Source organism: Hermetia illucens, chromosome 2, assembly GCF_905115235.1.
Source record: "Hermetia illucens chromosome 2, iHerIll2.2.curated.20191125, whole genome shotgun sequence".
Classification (NCBI taxonomy): domain Eukaryota; kingdom Metazoa; phylum Arthropoda; class Insecta; order Diptera; family Stratiomyidae; genus Hermetia; species Hermetia illucens.
In genome coordinates, this window is record NC_051850.1 from 80,263,035 (window position 1) to 80,280,906 (window position 17,872).

At 39.0% G+C, this 17,872-nt stretch overlaps 1 protein-coding gene across 1 annotated transcript; it reads right to left on the reverse strand.

The window, feature by feature from the left end:
- Window positions 1–1,085: 1,085 nt before the first annotated feature.
- On the reverse strand, window positions 1,086–17,239 carry LOC119648646 (syntaxin-8). Its single transcript, XM_038050418.1, has 7 exons — window positions 16,434–17,239; window positions 15,818–16,364; window positions 15,252–15,746; window positions 9,811–10,005; window positions 9,428–9,744; window positions 1,231–1,332; window positions 1,086–1,178 (listed from the first exon to the last, which is right to left on the reverse strand). Exons 3-7 carry the CDS (start codon window positions 15,275–15,277, stop codon window positions 1,120–1,122), a joined length of 699 nt encoding a protein of 232 aa, XP_037906346.1. The 5' UTR covers window positions 15,278–15,746; window positions 15,818–16,364; window positions 16,434–17,239; the 3' UTR covers window positions 1,086–1,119.
- Between the last annotated feature and the right edge of the window lie 633 nt (window positions 17,240–17,872).

The window sequence follows — 17,872 nt, forward strand, 5'->3', positions numbered from 1 at the left end:
AGTTCTAATCCAGCGACCAATATTCTGCCCCCGTTGAATCCTCGTCTTCAACACGTACGGCATGTTTACCCTCCGAAACGTCGACGTGACAATTTTTAATTGTTACACACCATTTAAGGGGGAGTATTGTACCCGAACCACTATACATCGCTATTCAACATTCAGCCAACGATGCTGAGCAAAGCATATTAATGCGAAACGAACTTCTCCCCAGACGCGCAGTTCGTTAGTCCTTGTGATCATTATAATGCCTTAGTAAAATATAATAGTTACTCAAAATGTGCTGCTTTTATTAGCCTTCGACATTAAAAACACAACGAGAAAACCGCCACGACATACAGTACAACATGATGATGACGTCACACGGCTTAGAGTACAATGAATTCACATAGAATACTGAACTTTGGCCTTCTATAACTTTGACGGACAGACAGACAGACAGACGGACAAACAGTAAACCGATTTTAATAAGGTTTTGTGTTTACGCAAACGTCACTCAAGTTTCAGAACATTTCTCAGCCCCAAAACGTCTATGCTAATGTTTACATAATTCATAAGAAAATCGCAAAGCCCTTCAAATGCAATGCGCTTACTTTCCAGTCATAGCCAATCGTTAATTATCAATGAAAACTGCTGAATAATTCGTTAGTTAACTGGTTTTTCAATTAATTGATTTCAATGCAAATAACCCAATCAATCAATCAAATTATTTGCACATTTTCGAATAACAATTGAATTAATTCGTTAGTCATTAATCGCAACCAACTTTTGCACAACACTGGCCGCCTCGTACCCAACATCCAGTCATGATAACAAATCCCTCTGCCATCAGTGAGATTTGCACCGCGACCATCCGCTACGACCGCCCAGCGCTCTAACCACTTCAGCCATTCGAACACAAGTATAGTTTGCTTGGTTTTATTTTGACTTCTCACAATGTTTGCTCCGTGCTTCTTTTAATTCTTTCATATTTCAACTACTCCACCGCATAAGCAGCCCTAATTTTACAGTAATATAAAGCCTCCTTGTTTTACATTTTATTTTAGGAGGTTCCGTTTTAATGCATCAAATCATTTACAGCCCTGTTTGGTGTTACCAATAATTTTATTCATGAACTTCTTAAATTAATGCTACAATACAAATTGCTATAAATAATATAACAATAACAGTCCAATATCCTGAAAAAAAGTATGATTAATACCATAGAAAACATTATTTTAAAGAACGTACCCCAAGTTTTATCTTGTCGACTAACCAGCCCGACGTTCCGAGTTTCACTGCTGACACGAGTATTGGTATTCTCCATCGAATCAGCTAAAGTGTCAATGATATCTAGATGGAAAACAATAGCAAGTACGTTAAGCGACGAATTGATAATGTTTACTTTGGATTTGATATTTTGCAAATACTGTATTTTTTATTCTAACCCAAATTGCAAGATACTGTGGAGCCCGTTTAAATGCAATCAATTGTAGCTTCAAAATCTTTTGTATTTAACAGGGCTGTACATTTAGCCCGAACTCGGATTAATGCAATATTGTTCAATTAACCATCCTCTATATATGTAAAATATTGAGTTTGTCCGTTAAGGGTTGGATTTAAAAAAAATCGCTTAAAAATTAATGAATTTATTTTATTAGACAACGAAAACAAAATATATATTTCAGTCATCATTTATAAAATGAACAACGTAAATTATTCATAGAAATAGGGCGACAATAATAAACGAAAATGGGATCACTTAAGAAATTCATTGATCTTTGATTGTGTAAAATGTAAATTGATTGATCTTTTTAAAATGACTTCCTCAATCAAATGATGATGAGCATTTTCATTATTATGAAAATAATTCTGTTGTACAGAAAGTAGAGATAATGCTTCACCATATGTAGGTATTTTTTTTATATTTGGAAATTTTTCGCCTTCGTTATCGCCTTCATTTATTTCGCTGGCTGAATTAAGCTAATTGTATTTGGAGGCAAAAAACTGTTCTAAAATTGATAAAAGTTCTGTTTATCTGGTGGCAGTTTGCATTGTCCAGTGAGATCGGAGGAACTCGCAAGAGCCCTTCGGAAAAGGTACATTGATATCTGCGCTTTGCAAGAAACCCGATGGTCTGGTGCCAAGAGCTGCGACATTGAAGGCGAACGCGGTAAAAATGGCTATAAACTTCTCTATTTTAGTAGCCCACACACTCAATACGGTGTTGGCATTGTCATCTCAGAGGGCTTCCGTGATTCCATTAAAGAAGTCGAACGATTTGAGGATCGGCCGGTGAAGCTCACCATTATATCAGCTAATTGCACTTTTCACTTGTTCACCGCGTACGCACCACAGACAGGTCGACTGGATGCCCAGAAAGATGCCTTCTGGCAACTTATCGATGAAAAGACTTGTCACGTGCCTGCCGACGGCTATATCATCATTGCCGGCGGCCTTAATGGTCATGTGGGTGAAAATACAGGCGGTAATAGATGCCATGGGGGAAAGGAGATCGGAGAGAGAGTGGCGAGCGTATAATCGATGTACTTATGAATACATGGTTCGTCAAACGATTGTGTCATCTCCCTACATTTTATAGTGGGAACAGTAAAACGCAAATCGACTATTGTCATAAGACCCGACATTTTACCACTGTCACTGATTGCAAAGTCGTTCCCTATGAGACCATCGCACCTCAACATCGGCCGTTGATCGCCGTCCTCCGACATAAAAATATGTGTATCATTTTTATCTCAGGGAAATGATAGTTCCGATATGCTAGTGTTCCTCGAATAAGTGTTATGGATGCAGCTACTTTCATATTCTGAGTTTAAGAAGAGCCAACAATCCCCAATCAATTATTATCAACTTGCTACTTTCCCGCTCGCTTTATGAAAAGAAACTTTTCTGCGGACTGGAAATCTATAAAGCCACCCAGAAATTGCGTCGAAGTCATCAACGTTAAACATTTGACTGAAATTTATGGTAATTTCAATTAACATTAGGCTTTTGAAAATAGAGGGGTGTGCACGGTTACCCACAAATTAATACGAAGATTTTAATAAGTATTTGGTTCTCAAAATTATTATCAAAACAGAGACGAAATCAGAAAAACAATAAAAAATCTGTAAATAAATAAAAAAAGGTATGTATGATACATGTGTGTGGCATGGGACTGCTATCTTTTGTCTAACGAAATAACTTGAGTTTGCATTTAACCGTATCTAAATACACGCGTGCCCGTAACTCGCCTAAATTTCTTTTGCACTTATAAGATAAATTTATATACCTGGTGCACCAGGTTAACGCAGAGCTGCAAGCGACCAGGCGCGTGTCATGGGTTGCGGATGACATGGCCTACCGGGTGAGCTACGAATATCGCAAGTTAATCTTGTAAATATGTAGCTGCGGACAAACAGAACGTTCCTGCTTGTGTTCGTCTTTCCTTACCTGTTCTTTCCTTCAGGGGATGAAGGAATCGACGCGCCTATCGGATGAATTGCAGTGCACTGTGTTTCAGCGGCTCCCCTTCAAATACCTTCCCTATCTTTGGAGGTAACCATGGGGCATTGAAACATTGGGGCTCTGTTGCAAGGTTGACTGCCTCCCCAATACTTGGGGGAACAAAATTGGGGATAATATTTCAATTTCTTTTGATGGGACCCCAGGGACACGATGACAGTACCCAACACGGTTAAGGGTCGCTCAACAACATCAGAGCGACTCTTCGCCCTTGGATGTTTTGGCAGTTATGCCGTCAACGACCAGGGAGGAAAGACCTAGGCGTCGTATGGTTTGGACGAACCAATTCAATGACTCCGCGTCCGCGTCGTCCGCAGCTATTACCGTGTCACGGATTTGAAACGGAATCCATCGGGGTACAGACACCGACTACATGACGCGTCCATAACCCGATTTCCGGAACAGAACGTCGTCAACCAGTACCGGGTGATAGTGAATAACAACCATAATCAACATCTTGGAGCGAATAACAGAGATATGCGAAGAAGAACTTTACCGTTCTGGGTATTTCGACTCAACAAAGGAGTCAAAAAGTTGAGAAAGGAGAGCACTCCTTGGAAATCCATCACCAAGAGTGCACAGATGCGTTGCGAACATCATTGGAAACTACCATCTCTCCAATGATGGGCCAATCGAAGAAATCCTCGAGATGCTGAAGCAGAAACTTGCGGTATGCTTCAATCGCATCCGTAAACTCGATCTGGATCAGGCAGAAGACTTCTGGAGAAGTGTTTGGAGCGAATCCACTCGTTGCAATTTAGAAGCAGCGTGGTTCCCACACCTTATGCGTTCATGCGAGGCCCTCCCCGAAATTGCCATGCCTGACGTAACTGAAGTCGACGTAGAAACAGCACAAGGAAGGTAATTGGAAAGCGCCAAGAGTTGATAAGATTCACAACTTCTGGCTGAAGCGATTCAAGAGTATTCACAGGGTATTGGCAAATCATTTTAATCAGATGATTGTCGATCCGAAATTAGTTCCAGAATTTTTCACCAAGGGATAACTTTTCTCATCCCCAAGGAACAGGGTGCCTCTTGCCCTTCAAAATGTCGACCAATTACTTGTCTTCCTACCATCTACCAGGTCTTTTTATAGTTTTGTGCGCGAACATCTCAAAACATTTCGATGTTCATAAATTGATAGCTGAGGAGCAAAACGGATGCGCAAAAGGCTCCCGAGGCTGCAAAGAACAGCTTGTATTCGATACGGTCGCTGTAAGGCAGGCTGTCCACCAAAAACGAAATATCTCGACAGCATACATCGATTATAAATCAGCCTTTGACTTCATATCACATTTGCGGTTACTACAAGTGCTACGCTTGTATAAAATCGACCCGAATGTCGTCCTTCTTCTGAGAACAGTAATGAAGAATTGGAGCACGAAGCTATCGGTATCCTCACAAACGTGGCATTTTCAAAGGCCCACTGTCGTTTTGTTTGGCTTTGAATCCACTGTCCCATTTTTTGCATGAAAGCAAATATGGGTTCCAAATCAAACATGGCATATTGTCGAAATGTACATTAAGCCATTTAACGTACATTAATAATAATAATAATCGTTGGCGCAACAATCCATATTGGATCAGGGCCTTGAAGTGTGTTAGAGCACTTCATTCAAGACCGTAACGATACACTACAGAATAGCCTATAGGAGGCAATGTGGCCAGTATTGCGACCGAGAATATTATCCTGATTTGACTCAGGTTTTCGTTCACAGCTGAGTCGACTGGTATCCGACGGCAAATCACGATACAAATTCCACTGTCACCAGTGAGACTTGAACCGCGACCTTCCGTGTGCTCTAACTACTCAGCTATCCGGACAACTATGTACATTGACGACATCAAGTTGTATGCCAAAGACGAGAACCAACTTCGCTCCTTGCTGGATATCACCATCCAGTTCAGCACGGGTATCGGCATGCAGTTGGGTTTGGAGAAAGGTCGCATAAAAACAATTGTTCGGGCAAAACACACTCACAACGAAGGATACAGCCAAAATAACATACAAATTGACGACGTGTACAAATACCTCGGCATATTGCAAGCAACCACACCCGCTGTGGCAATAATCAAATCTAAGTTGCTGGGAGAATTTGAACGACATCTGAATCTTGTCCTTAAAACTGAGCTGTACGGGAAAAATAAAATTATGGCATTCGGTGTGATAAAGTGGAGTAATACGGATTGCACAATAGAGCTGCCGAAAAATTGAGGATCACTATCCCACGTCATCAGGGAGGAAGGGGGGTACTTGACTTAAAAACGTTGCACCACAATCAAGTGCATTTTCTTCGTGAGTTTTTCTATGAGAAACAATCCTCTAGCCAACTACATCAGGTTACCGTCATGGCAGATAATAAATTATCTCCTTTGAACTTGAGAACCAGAGAATGGGATCCCATGTCGAATGTTACTTCAGTCCAACAGAAGATCGACATGTGGAAAGGGAAACCCATTCACGGAGGTCATATAGAGAATTGGTTGTTGCCAGGCATTGACATCGAAGCCTCCAACAAATGGTTGACTAATGGTGTACTTTTCTATAAGACCGAAGCATTCCTAACTTCAATTCAGGATGCTTCGCTCCCAACAAAAAATTGTAAACGGTACATTCTTCACGACTCCTCAATCACCAACTCCAGTTGTAGGTTAACTGTGAAGAGGAGACCATCCAGTATCGAGTACACCAATCGTCATAACTCCGTCTGCAAGATTCTCCATCAAAATCTTGCGTTGAAGTATAACTTAATTGCAAGCTACCATGCTACCATCCTTATTATAAATATACTCCGCAGAGAATATTGGAAAATGATCGGGTCAAACTACTATGAGATCACACTATTGCCACTGACCACAGTGTTAATCATTACAGACCCGATCTAGTTCTGGTTCTGAAGGAAGAACGAGCGTGCTTCATAATCGATGTAGCCGTACCGTTGGACCGGAACATTGTTGAAAAACAGCACGAGAAAATCCGGTCGGCCTACATTAAGTTTGGTCTCGCCGTCTCTAGAAATAATGCTATTCAGATATATAAAATGTTCGACGACCAATCATACTAACAATCTTGTTTGTTGATATTTATCTACAGTTCGTTTCTGCTAGCATTCTTCTCCAAATTTGCAGCCGCTTTGCCAAGGTCCGTGACTCGCGAGAGAGAAGGCAAATGTCGTCAGTGGAGTTGATGTCTGAGGAAAAATAATATCGCCCATTGAATCCCTCTACTTCCACCAGCCAATTCAGTATAAGGGTCTAGTTATAGTCTCGTCATTAATTTGAAGGAAATTTTGAAATTTAGAAAAAGGTAGATTAAGTTCCCTATATTTTTTCGGATAGCCAATTGAGCTTGTCGATCGGAAAACCACAATCCCGTCAGAAAGCGCATCAGGAGAATTTGCCTGATGCTTTTCACAGACATCTTATCAGCGGAACGTTAGGGAATAAAACACGCAAAGATAATCTACTATTCAAGTAAATTGTTTTCAGGTCAGGGGGAAATTTAAATTGATTTACTAGACTACTTCCGATATGTTTGTAAACTTTTTTGGTCGGAATCGTTCAATTAAAACATTTTGATTCCATTTTATAAGAGTGATTTGGTTAGATTTATCTTTTAGAACGTATCAGAAAACTCAATGATCATTTTTCTGAGAGTAGCGGTGAGAAAATGAAACCCTGGGGAACCCCACTTCCATCTTCAAATTCCTCTGACAATTTAACTCGACATTTTACGCTGTCATGTCGCTTTGATAATCACTATTAATTTCTCTCATTCGTAAAGCACTCCAAGTGCACTCCCTGTTGACGCTTTTGAAAGCCTTTTCGAAATCGAAAAAGAGCATAAGGAGCAGTTTTCCTTAATGCGTTCTCGGATGATTTTACTTGGTATCTTCGCGACAGTTAGAAGAACTCATCTACCCAACCACTTAAGTTACATCGGTTGTTCTTTCTCGTATTCATAATTATCATTAAATCCTCGCTGATTTTGAAAGATCTTAGACTTGCAGAGGCTGCAAGGAGTAGTTCTAGGAGAGGGCATCAAGTTCGGCGCCTTTGTCTGATAACAAACATAATTTCGTTTGTATTTGGAGGAGCAATCGGTATCCGTTCCTTCCATCTCTTCAGTTACGCATCATGGTGAATGAGAAGAGTAAAGACTTACCACCACTTGAAAACTCTTTCGTGGTATGGTATATGGTAGCGCGATCATTGCTTGAGGACGCTTTTTGTTTCCCTCACCATCGCTTCTTATATTTTTCCACGGTAACAAAGCTCCAGAATTTTGCTGGCACCCCACTAGCAACCATTAAGAGAGCTCTCAACCACGCTTTAGGACTGGAGTGAAGGAATCGATGTACCTATCCGATAAATTGCCGTGATATTTCATTGTATTTCAGGGTCTCTCTTCCAGATACCTTCATTCAACGGACTCGCATTTAATTATACGGCAGATATAGTCATGATATTAGAATGTCATACGTTTTAGGTGATGTGGGGAAAAATCTCCCAAGCAGAATACTAATCTAAACTTCTTTAATGGTTACTTGAGACAGTCCCCAACTCAATTGGGAATCTCTTAACATTAGAGTGTCTTTTCGCCTTTGGCTCTTTTATCACCAAGGATGGAAGACATAGGCGTTATATGCTTTGGACGAATAACTCAATGAGTTTATAACTCGCACTTATTACCGTGCCATCGATTTAGAACTAGAATTTGCATGGTACAGATATTTCGTTTTGAGAATTGACTTCATGACCCATTCATATCATATGTCCCTCAGCTAAGCTCATGTTCTGGAATCTTCCTCCAAAATCAAAGAGAATTTTATAAAAAAATGCAAATTAGAAATAGCATAGCTTTCACACGGAAAAGTACTATCCTAAGTCATCAAGAAGGTATATGGATGCTTGATTTGAAAACATTTCACTACAATAGAGTGCATTCTCTTCGTTAATTTTTCTATGAAAAGCAATTCTCTTGCCAATTACGTCATGGGAGATAATTTGTTATCCCTTTTGAATTTGAAAAGCAAAGTAAACTTCGCCCCAGCAACAGGATCAACATGTGGAAAGAGAAAGTCAGTTATGAAGGACACCTAAAAGAAGGTTGCTGTCAGGCATTGGCATCGAAGTCTCTAACAAGTGATTGAAAAATGATCAACGAGTAGGCTTGATGAGCAGAAGCATGCTTTGCTAGATTTTAACACCACATATGCACATGCAAGATGGTGTACCGAGTACAGCAGCCCTCATAACTCAGTGTGAAAGACTCTCCATCAGAACCCCGAGATCCACATAAGCCGTTGATGATTCTTGATGAAAGAACCGCACTATAACTCCAGATGGAAATTGCTGTCATCCTGGCACCTTCGAAGAGTTCTGTGTTGTTACAGTCTGGCTAAATGGTCTATGTTTTCAATCTGCAATATGTACTGTTTAGAATATACCTTCCAACCGTTTCTTTAGTTTTGAACCGCCCTGTCAGTGCCTAAAGTTTTTTCGAAAATCGGCGTTTAACAATGAACTTTCACATGGCCGCATACCCAGCGCTAAAACGTATGATGTGGGCTTTTGAATGTTGTGGAAGAAATTGAACGATCTGCAAGTTAACACTTAGCCAGACTGACGAGTAACAGCACAATGGCTAAGAGAGCTTTATCTTACAAGAAATTTAAGAGACTGAAAAAGGCTTACCCCTTGATCTCAGAAAGGTGTTTGCACTAGCAACGATTTGAAAATTCTATCCGTTCTACACAATTAAATGAGCATTGGTCACGACTTAGTCTCTTATGAAAATTTGAAAAAAAAAATACATTAATGCTAATACAGAAATATCTCAGCATGGGATTGTGTAAAGCATATACTACTAAATATTAATTCAGAAAAAAAGTGTATTAAGGAAAAATGTTTCGCGATTTACCGTTTTGCTGTTCAACTTCCCCATTTAGTTGAGAGGCCAATTGTTTTTGACGCGCAATGCTGTGTGACAATGTTTCCAGACCCCTATCTTGATCTTCAATAATTCTGACCTGTGTTCGTCGCAAATCATCTACAGTTTGGGTATTCGGATCAATGATAGCCACATCGTCATCTTCTTCCCACAATCTTGACGATCCAGAAGAAAGGAGTGCATTTCTATCTGCTTGTCCTGTTGCTTTGAACTTGTTTTGCAGTTGATTCAATTTGGACTGTACTCCCTCAAGTTGTCGCTGACGTCTCTCGAGTTCTTCGAAAGTTCTGAAAATGGTAAAAAAAAATAACAAATTTCCACAATTTTAACAAATATATTATTCTTGAACTTACAGCGTCGATTTCTGCGATGAGAAGTCTAACTTTGCTTTAAGTTGACCTAATTCAGTCGAAAACTGTTTCAGTTGGATACGTATCTTCCCTGAAATTCTATAATACTCTTCTGATAGCTTCGGCTGGTTATCACGTTGTACAAGTTGCGACTGAATGGAGTGACTAAGACGCTCGCAGGCCTCATATTCCGTGAGCCTATAATTTTTATATTTATAAGAGAACTTTAAGGTATAGTACCTACGACTTTTTGAAGAGTAAAAGTACGGCAAAGTTGTCTGCTTCCAAAAAAAAAAAGTGTAAGAGCAAAGGTTGTACTGTTTGGTGCATTTATGTCAGTTAGGATAAAACACTACCATTTAATAGCAAAGAATAAGATTGATGGGTGTTTGCATTAAAATGGCACGCCAATCCCAGAACCCATTATGTAAACTTACGGTAATTCATTTATTATTATTAATTTAATTAACCGAGCTTTTTATCAAAAGCAAAGAAAAAATTTGAATTTGAAAATTAGATTTACAAGTGTTTATATAAGCACATTTGAATGGTCATTTGTCTCCTTTGTACTTAGCTCGTAATGTTAATACATATAGTTTATGAGACAATTCACTTTAGTATGATAATGACAATCAAAGTTTTAGAATTTGCAATGAAGCCACAACTTTGACCTATTATAACTTTGTTATTGATTGTTCCACCAAACTTGGTAGGATCATGCTCTATAGCCTATTCTAGGATAAAACAGGCAATTTCTAAGAAATACAGTTATAATAAATATGGTAGTATACTATTATTAACTCCATTTAAACAGGCTTCGATATGGAGAATATCTGGAGGCCCAGATAGCAGGTGCATGAACTACTATTTTTTTCAGATATTTGGGTTGGGTAGTTTCTGAGAACGAGTCCTTGACTCTTTTCGGACCCCCGCACTCCTCTCCTTTGCAACGAATACCAAAACTAACTAGCTGCTTCTGATAAAATCAATCGACACCTTTAATTTGATATCCCACTTGACCACATATATTCGATAAAAGAATTGTATACCCCGCTTTTGCTTGTAGGGCGATTCCCCTTAAACACAACGTGCGACTATGTTACCCACTGTATGCAAGGGGATTCACAGGTCCCACCTTTTTAATGTTCTGTGTAAAACAAAACCTTATTAGAATCAATTCGATGTTTGTTTGTCCGCTTATCTGTCTGTGACACCCCATTTATTCGGAAACGGCTGGACCGATTGCCACGAAAATTTGTGAGAGCGTGTGGTGTGTACATATAGCAAGCGACGATATTTTGTGTTAAGTTCAGGGGGGCTCCGCATACATGTGAATAGAGGGTGCAATTTGTTTTCGCAGAATGTAGCCAAGCCAATTAGTACTTTTCGAAACTGCTCCCACATTTAATATCGGGTGAAACGTAGGGTAGCGAGGGCTCAAAATATGATCCACAAAAAGTGTAACAGGTCTCGTTCTCAGAAACTAGCCAACCGGAAAACCTGACAACAAATCACAGTAGTGTATCTAAATGAAATCTAGGCCTCAAAATACATCCCGTTCCGATATCTGCATGGATAAAATTAATAATAGTATATTAGCACATTTTAGAAATTTAGCCGGAAACCGCCCTTAAGTTCATGCTAGAACTACAAAATTTTGCATTTGTATAATGGAGGCATTTGTATAATAAGGCACAATTTGGTCAAATTTGAAGAAAATCTAACTAATATTAACAGTTAATAGTTATAGAGGGTGAAACTTTGCCATTTGTTGTGAATTTTGTGCATTCTACGACGTGTATAACGTCATCATCCCATATCAATTCGTCAACACCACAACGAAATGAGTTCTTATGAATGGGGTCGGAAAGAATTATTTTTAGTTTTTTAGTCATTTGTATATCAATATTAATTACTCCAGACAGACGTGTGTGTATGTAGGTATATATACGTGCCAATGAAGTTGGCGGGTAGTTAATCCAGATAGATATATTAATACATTACACCAGCGGTGTTCAATGCTCGTACTATATATGTATATTTTTGTACAAGAAGTAAACCGGAAATATAAGTACTTTCAACTTATATATGCATAGATATGTGCAGTATTCGGTAATAGGCAGTTTGTTTGTTTACGGTGAGAATAGTATCTATGTCTGTAATCTGTACGCATATCTTGTAGTTTGGAAAAATATAAAGGAATATGTTGGATTTGTAGCTATATATGAATGGAAAAATGTGCGTAGATGTTTCTCACACAAGATGAACACAAAACCTCCATACCCAAAGCGCGACTTTCCGGTATTTCGACTTGTTACCTATTTCGTATTGATAGGAGATAATAACTGTGATAAGCAGACAGACAGACAATAAACCGATTTTAATAAGGTTTCGTTTTACACACACAAAACCTTAAAAATTACGTTAGTTGGTATCAGTAGGAACTCAAAGCACATACATATCTACACACATAGATGTAAATGAAAAAGAATCCTCTACCAGGCTACTGATATTATCATCAGATGGAAATAATTTGTACAGTGCAATATAATAAAACTCTCGAAGTTCGCTTTTGAAAGAAAACTGTTTTGTTTAGATGATCAGGGTTTTGCATTTCAATTAAAATCAAAAGTACTGAAAACTCTGCGTCATGTTGAGTGACGTCACAAGTCAAGTGAAGAAACTTCAGTAGACCGGCAGCTGGCGTTTGCTCATGAAAATATCAAAGTATTAATTAATTTTGGCAATAAAATATCAAACAAGACGATAAAAATTCGTTCCTCACCTTGTTACACAAATAACAACCTCGCCCAAAACTAAAATCCGGATTTTGCAAACAAGTATATATTGTGAAGGTCATTTCAATGTGAGTTAACATTTTATAAACTATTGTAAGTTTCCAATCTTAATTACTTGCAGTTGACAAATTTCAAAAGAAGCAACCAATGCACTGCATCATACACACAGCCATAACAGAAGCCCCCCCGGATACTGTATTCTATATGAATGTATTTAAATTGATCGTACACTTATTTTCGATTTACTCCGTGCATAAAAGTATACATATGTACATATAAAGCCCGTATATTGAATACCGTTTGTTCAATGTACAAATATATTTATCTGAATTAGGCACTACCCCAAAACTGCATTTACATATGCATACCATATAAATATGTACATATGCCTGGCTGAAGTAATTGATATTGATATATAAATGATTAAAAAACTGAATCGAAATGTTTCACTGCGACCTCCCATTTACGTGAGTTCACTTTGTTGTGGTATTGACGAATTCATATTCTATTCTAAAATATGCTAATGTACTGTTATTGACTTTATTTGTGCAAGTATCGGAACGGGATGTATTTGGAAGCCTAGATTTCGTTTAGATACACCACCGTGATTTTTTGGTTGGATAAGTTCTGAGAACGGGACCTGTTACGCTTTTTGGGGGTTATATTTTGAGTGCTCACTCCCCTACGTTTCAACCGATATCTAATATGGGGCCAGTTTTGAAAAGTACTAATTGAGCCCTCATTCCATACCCCACCCATATTCTGCGAAAAAAAATTGCATCCTTCACTTCGCATGTATCGGGAAGCCCCTTTTAAACTTAACACAAAAGGGCGACACTTACTATATGTAAAAGGATCCACAGACCACACGTTCTCACCAAATTTCGCGTCAATTGGCTTAGCCATTTCCGAATAAATCGGATATGACAGACAGATACATGGACAGACAGACATCGACTTAATTAAAAAAGTGACCACAATGAAACAACGGGACTACTTTAATTTAGCAACTTATACTTTCCGTGTGTTTGGTTCAAAAGTCTAGGAGTTAACTAATTACAATTATGTTCAAACCAATGTTCTGAGATTTAGAATTGCATTATCTAGCAGAATGCTAAAAATGGTGTAGAATCGTATTATTACAAATCGGCGTCTGGTTTGTAGAATTTTGAAACGTCGCCACGAACTCTCTCACGACGTGTAGAGCGGCGTCATATTTCACGAAAGCAGAAACTGTATTATAAGTACGTAACTCGCCAATGGGCTACCTTCTTATCCCTCCTCCCACACAAGCTTCATATCAGATATATTGTAGCGTGCAGTGCTGCCAGGCTCCGGGGATTACGATCATACAGAACTTCTGGTTAAAATACTGTTTTCACCAAGAAGCTAGAAACGAACTTTGGAAGTTCGAAAGGTAGTTTTCTTGGGGAGGGTTGACGGCGGATGAAGTGTGACCCATCTTACAAGTGAAATATGTGTAGATACTTTGACTGACAATCAAACCATAATCAAAACTTTAGATTCTCCAAATTATTGAGTCAGAGCAGGGCCAAACTGAACAGGTTAGCGGACATAGGACTAAAGAGGAGAATGAATGGACCGACGAACTGGTGAAACCTGGTTTCGCACTCTTGGCAGGGGGACAGGCAATCTATTCTTACTACCTACCAATCCCTTGTTAAAGAAAGCTTAAGTTCACTACTTGTATGGCATTCCATGATGTGGAGCTTCTTCATTTTTATGCTGGCTGTTCACTTCTTTGTGGAGTACAGGGCGTTCACAGTCTCGCCGTTCTTATTGTTTGTTCCCACTATGAGGCGGTTCTTCAGCTTTATTATCATCACAATCAGTTCTGCGCGAGTAATAAGTTAGACGTAGACATGTCTGTTCCAACAGAAAAGGAAAAATGGATAAAGTAACAGGAAACGCTCCAAAGTAAAACGTCATATAGCTGAAAGTTGCCATTTAACAAAGGACAAAACTCTACAAAACTGTGCTTTTACATAAAAAATTTCAACCGTTTCCTGTTTTCTCTCCCACCGTAAGTATGAATTCGAGCCAAGATATGAGATTGCCTAATCTAATCTTTCATTGTCAGGAACACGTAGATTAGAGGGCAAATTATGGATCGCTGTTTTGAGAAATGAGACAAATGTGGTATTTGAAATGAAAATTAGTTGCAGTAACTTTGGCTTTACCTTTTTCAACTGAATCATCTACTTCTTTCGATTTACTGGGATTTTCGAAGGATGAGAAAATGGACAATCATTCTCACTTCTATGTCAATGAGATAGTTTGACAATCTTCCTACTAAATTTTCACCTACCACAGAACCAAAGTCACTTTATTATAGTTAACAAAGTGCTATTAGGTCTTCTGGCAAAAGTAAAGCGCTCCGAAGTGCTTACTTTCAACCCGATAATGACTTTTCTTGTACGAAATGAGCGATCCCTTGTGTAGTTCCAAATTATTATTATCAATTCATCCAATGTTGTGACTATTTCCTATTATGTTGCCCAGATTAAAACCTTTATCCAGAGAAATTATTGATAATAACCAATAGTGTCCGACTGAGGTAACTCACTGCATAATTAGCTTAACTTGAAAATACATTGTTTAAAAACATTGTCCACAGAATCATACCAGGAATCCACGTCTACCAGCGACATACTCGTATATTTGCTCTCTTGAAACTAAATGCTACAGATCAAAACGAACGCCTTTTAATCATTACCGCCCGCGGAACAAAAGAGAATCCCTAACTACCCAACATCTACAAAACATATGACATCTCAAATTAGTCATGACAGACGGAATGAGCGATCTTCAAACATGACAGAAAGTAGTAAACACACAGGAATTTATACAGCTGCGCGCGATTTGACGATCGAAACCAACACGACCGTTGCTTGTGGGCATCGGCTTCCCGATGACGAGCGCGCTCAATGTTCCGTGTGCTTCTGAGCGTTTAACTGTCAAAACGGAATTTTGAACAGATGCATTTTGCGTTCACGATTCTTGCCAGCCTTGCGAAATTTTCTGCTTGGGGTTTGCGTCTAACGCGATCGTTCACTATATCAGTTTTCGATTGCAATTCGCGCTGTTACTTCATAATATCGGGACAGTATGTCAAATCAGCTGAGGAGAAAGGAAATTTTCTGTTAAATAACATTACATACAATTACATAAAGTATTTCCTAAATAATTACCTCCTCAAAATTCAATTTTGACAGTTAAACGTTCAGAAACAAACAAACCGCCATTCACCGCGCTCGTCGTTAAAAAGATGTCCTTTAGGCTTTGCGATGCTCCCGAGCGACATACGGCCGTAGTTTTATATAATTGGGTGCATAGTACATGTAATAAGTAGTACCCAGTGTAGACAGAATAGACACGGTAAGATCTTCAAGATAAAATACCCAGTCGCTCCTTAATGTCGTACTTTGATAGTAGTTGCCATACAGAATCCACAATTCCAGGATTTAGTTTTATCTTTGCAGCCCATTTCTTTAGTGTCGGCACTGCTAATCCTACGGCTTTTTGTATGGAAGCCTGTATGCTCGTGGTCCAGCAGAGCAAAAAGAAATGGCAGCAGAAATATCCTCACTATTTCAATGCATCTTTTTATTCGGATTTCCCATTTTCCGAATTTGCTCTTTCGTAAAAATACCCTTAAGTGAAGAAATAATACGGTTTGCAATTTGTAGACGTCTAAGTATGTTTTTCCGTTGTTGCCCCAATACTTCCAATTCTTTGCTACAATCGTGTAAATATTTTTTTTTAGATTAGTGAAACAAACCTAATTCCACCCTAAGGTTAACTTACTCTCTTTGAACTTTGGCACCTTTTCAAGTCGATTGAACAGGCGAAATATATTCTACTTTGTTTTGACAACTGACGAAACCGTCAGTCAAAATTTTTGATTTTTTCAATTCTTAATGCTTGGGGTGCTACGCTCCAATACTAGGGATCCATGGACTAAAAAACGAGGGAGTAAGTTGCTCCTCATTTAGTCCGGTCCACCATCAAGTGGATGGGGACTTAGGATCCCGCAGATCCTAAACAACAACCATATTCTACTTTGTTTTGACAACTTGCAATTTCTTCTCGCCCGTACTGCATTTATCAGCAATTAAATTTGGATTTATTTTGTTGGGGGATTTGAGGAGTGCTAAGCCCAAAATCAACTTAATGGTGGAGTCAACTTGCTGTGCCACTTTTTATTCGTTTACCCCTCGTTCAGTGGCAAGCACCCAATGAAAGAAGAAAAGCTAGAAGGTTTCGTCTAAGAAGGAGGCACGATGAATGAATATAAGCGGAAAAGAATACCTAGTTACTGCTTTTCGGGCACGCTGCTCACAACGTGAAGGCGAGGTGGCGTCTGATGAATTAGGCCTCCATTTTAGTAGAAGACGTCTGGCCTTTTTTTTGAAAATGTCATCTTCAAGTTGAATAACATTTTGCCTTCAAAAGATGATACAGTATCTTGTACCACCTTTTTTTGTCTCGTGGGCTTTACTGTTCTGAATTAGTCGGTTTCATTACCCTATTGCCGTAAAACTGTCCCGGAACAGCGCCGTCCTTAAACGTCTTTGCTTTGCAAAGTCTGCAGAAGTATGTTTCGGAGTTTACAATCGCCTTGCACAAAATGTTTTGGACAAATACGAGCATTTTTGAAGTCGATGCTCCTACATTTTTTAACAAGTTTTCTCCATTCCTCGTCCATTCTTCGGAAAACAAAAGAATCTCAAGATGCTTCCTCTTTTGCTTTTATAACTATCAGAATTGTTTACCGCACTTCACCATTTTCAATTTCTGACAAAAATTTATCTTGATGGAAACATTAAAACCACAAATTTTAACACTTCTCAACAGAATATTCGTAACGATTGTCAAATCGAAACGGACTGCTCGACAATCACGACCCAAGTGACGTCACCAAATTCAAATATAGTGGACATGATGTTCGGCTGATATTACCTTGTCTAGACCACAGTTAGATACTAGTCAGCTACCTCACTCCCGCTTGCCCCTCAAGGGGGGAAATCAGTGCGAGTACACACGATTTCAAATTGTTTTGCCCTTAAGCATGAGCGAGATGTACCGAAAACCCGATCAGCTGTGTTTGACATACCGCCCGGACTTGCCAATGTATTAGTGAGATTGGCAAGTTTTTGCTTATGTACAAGTGAATACGTGAAACAGTTTTTTGCTATATGCGTGAGCACGCCGTAGTACCACAATAGCAAAAGCTCACCGATCTC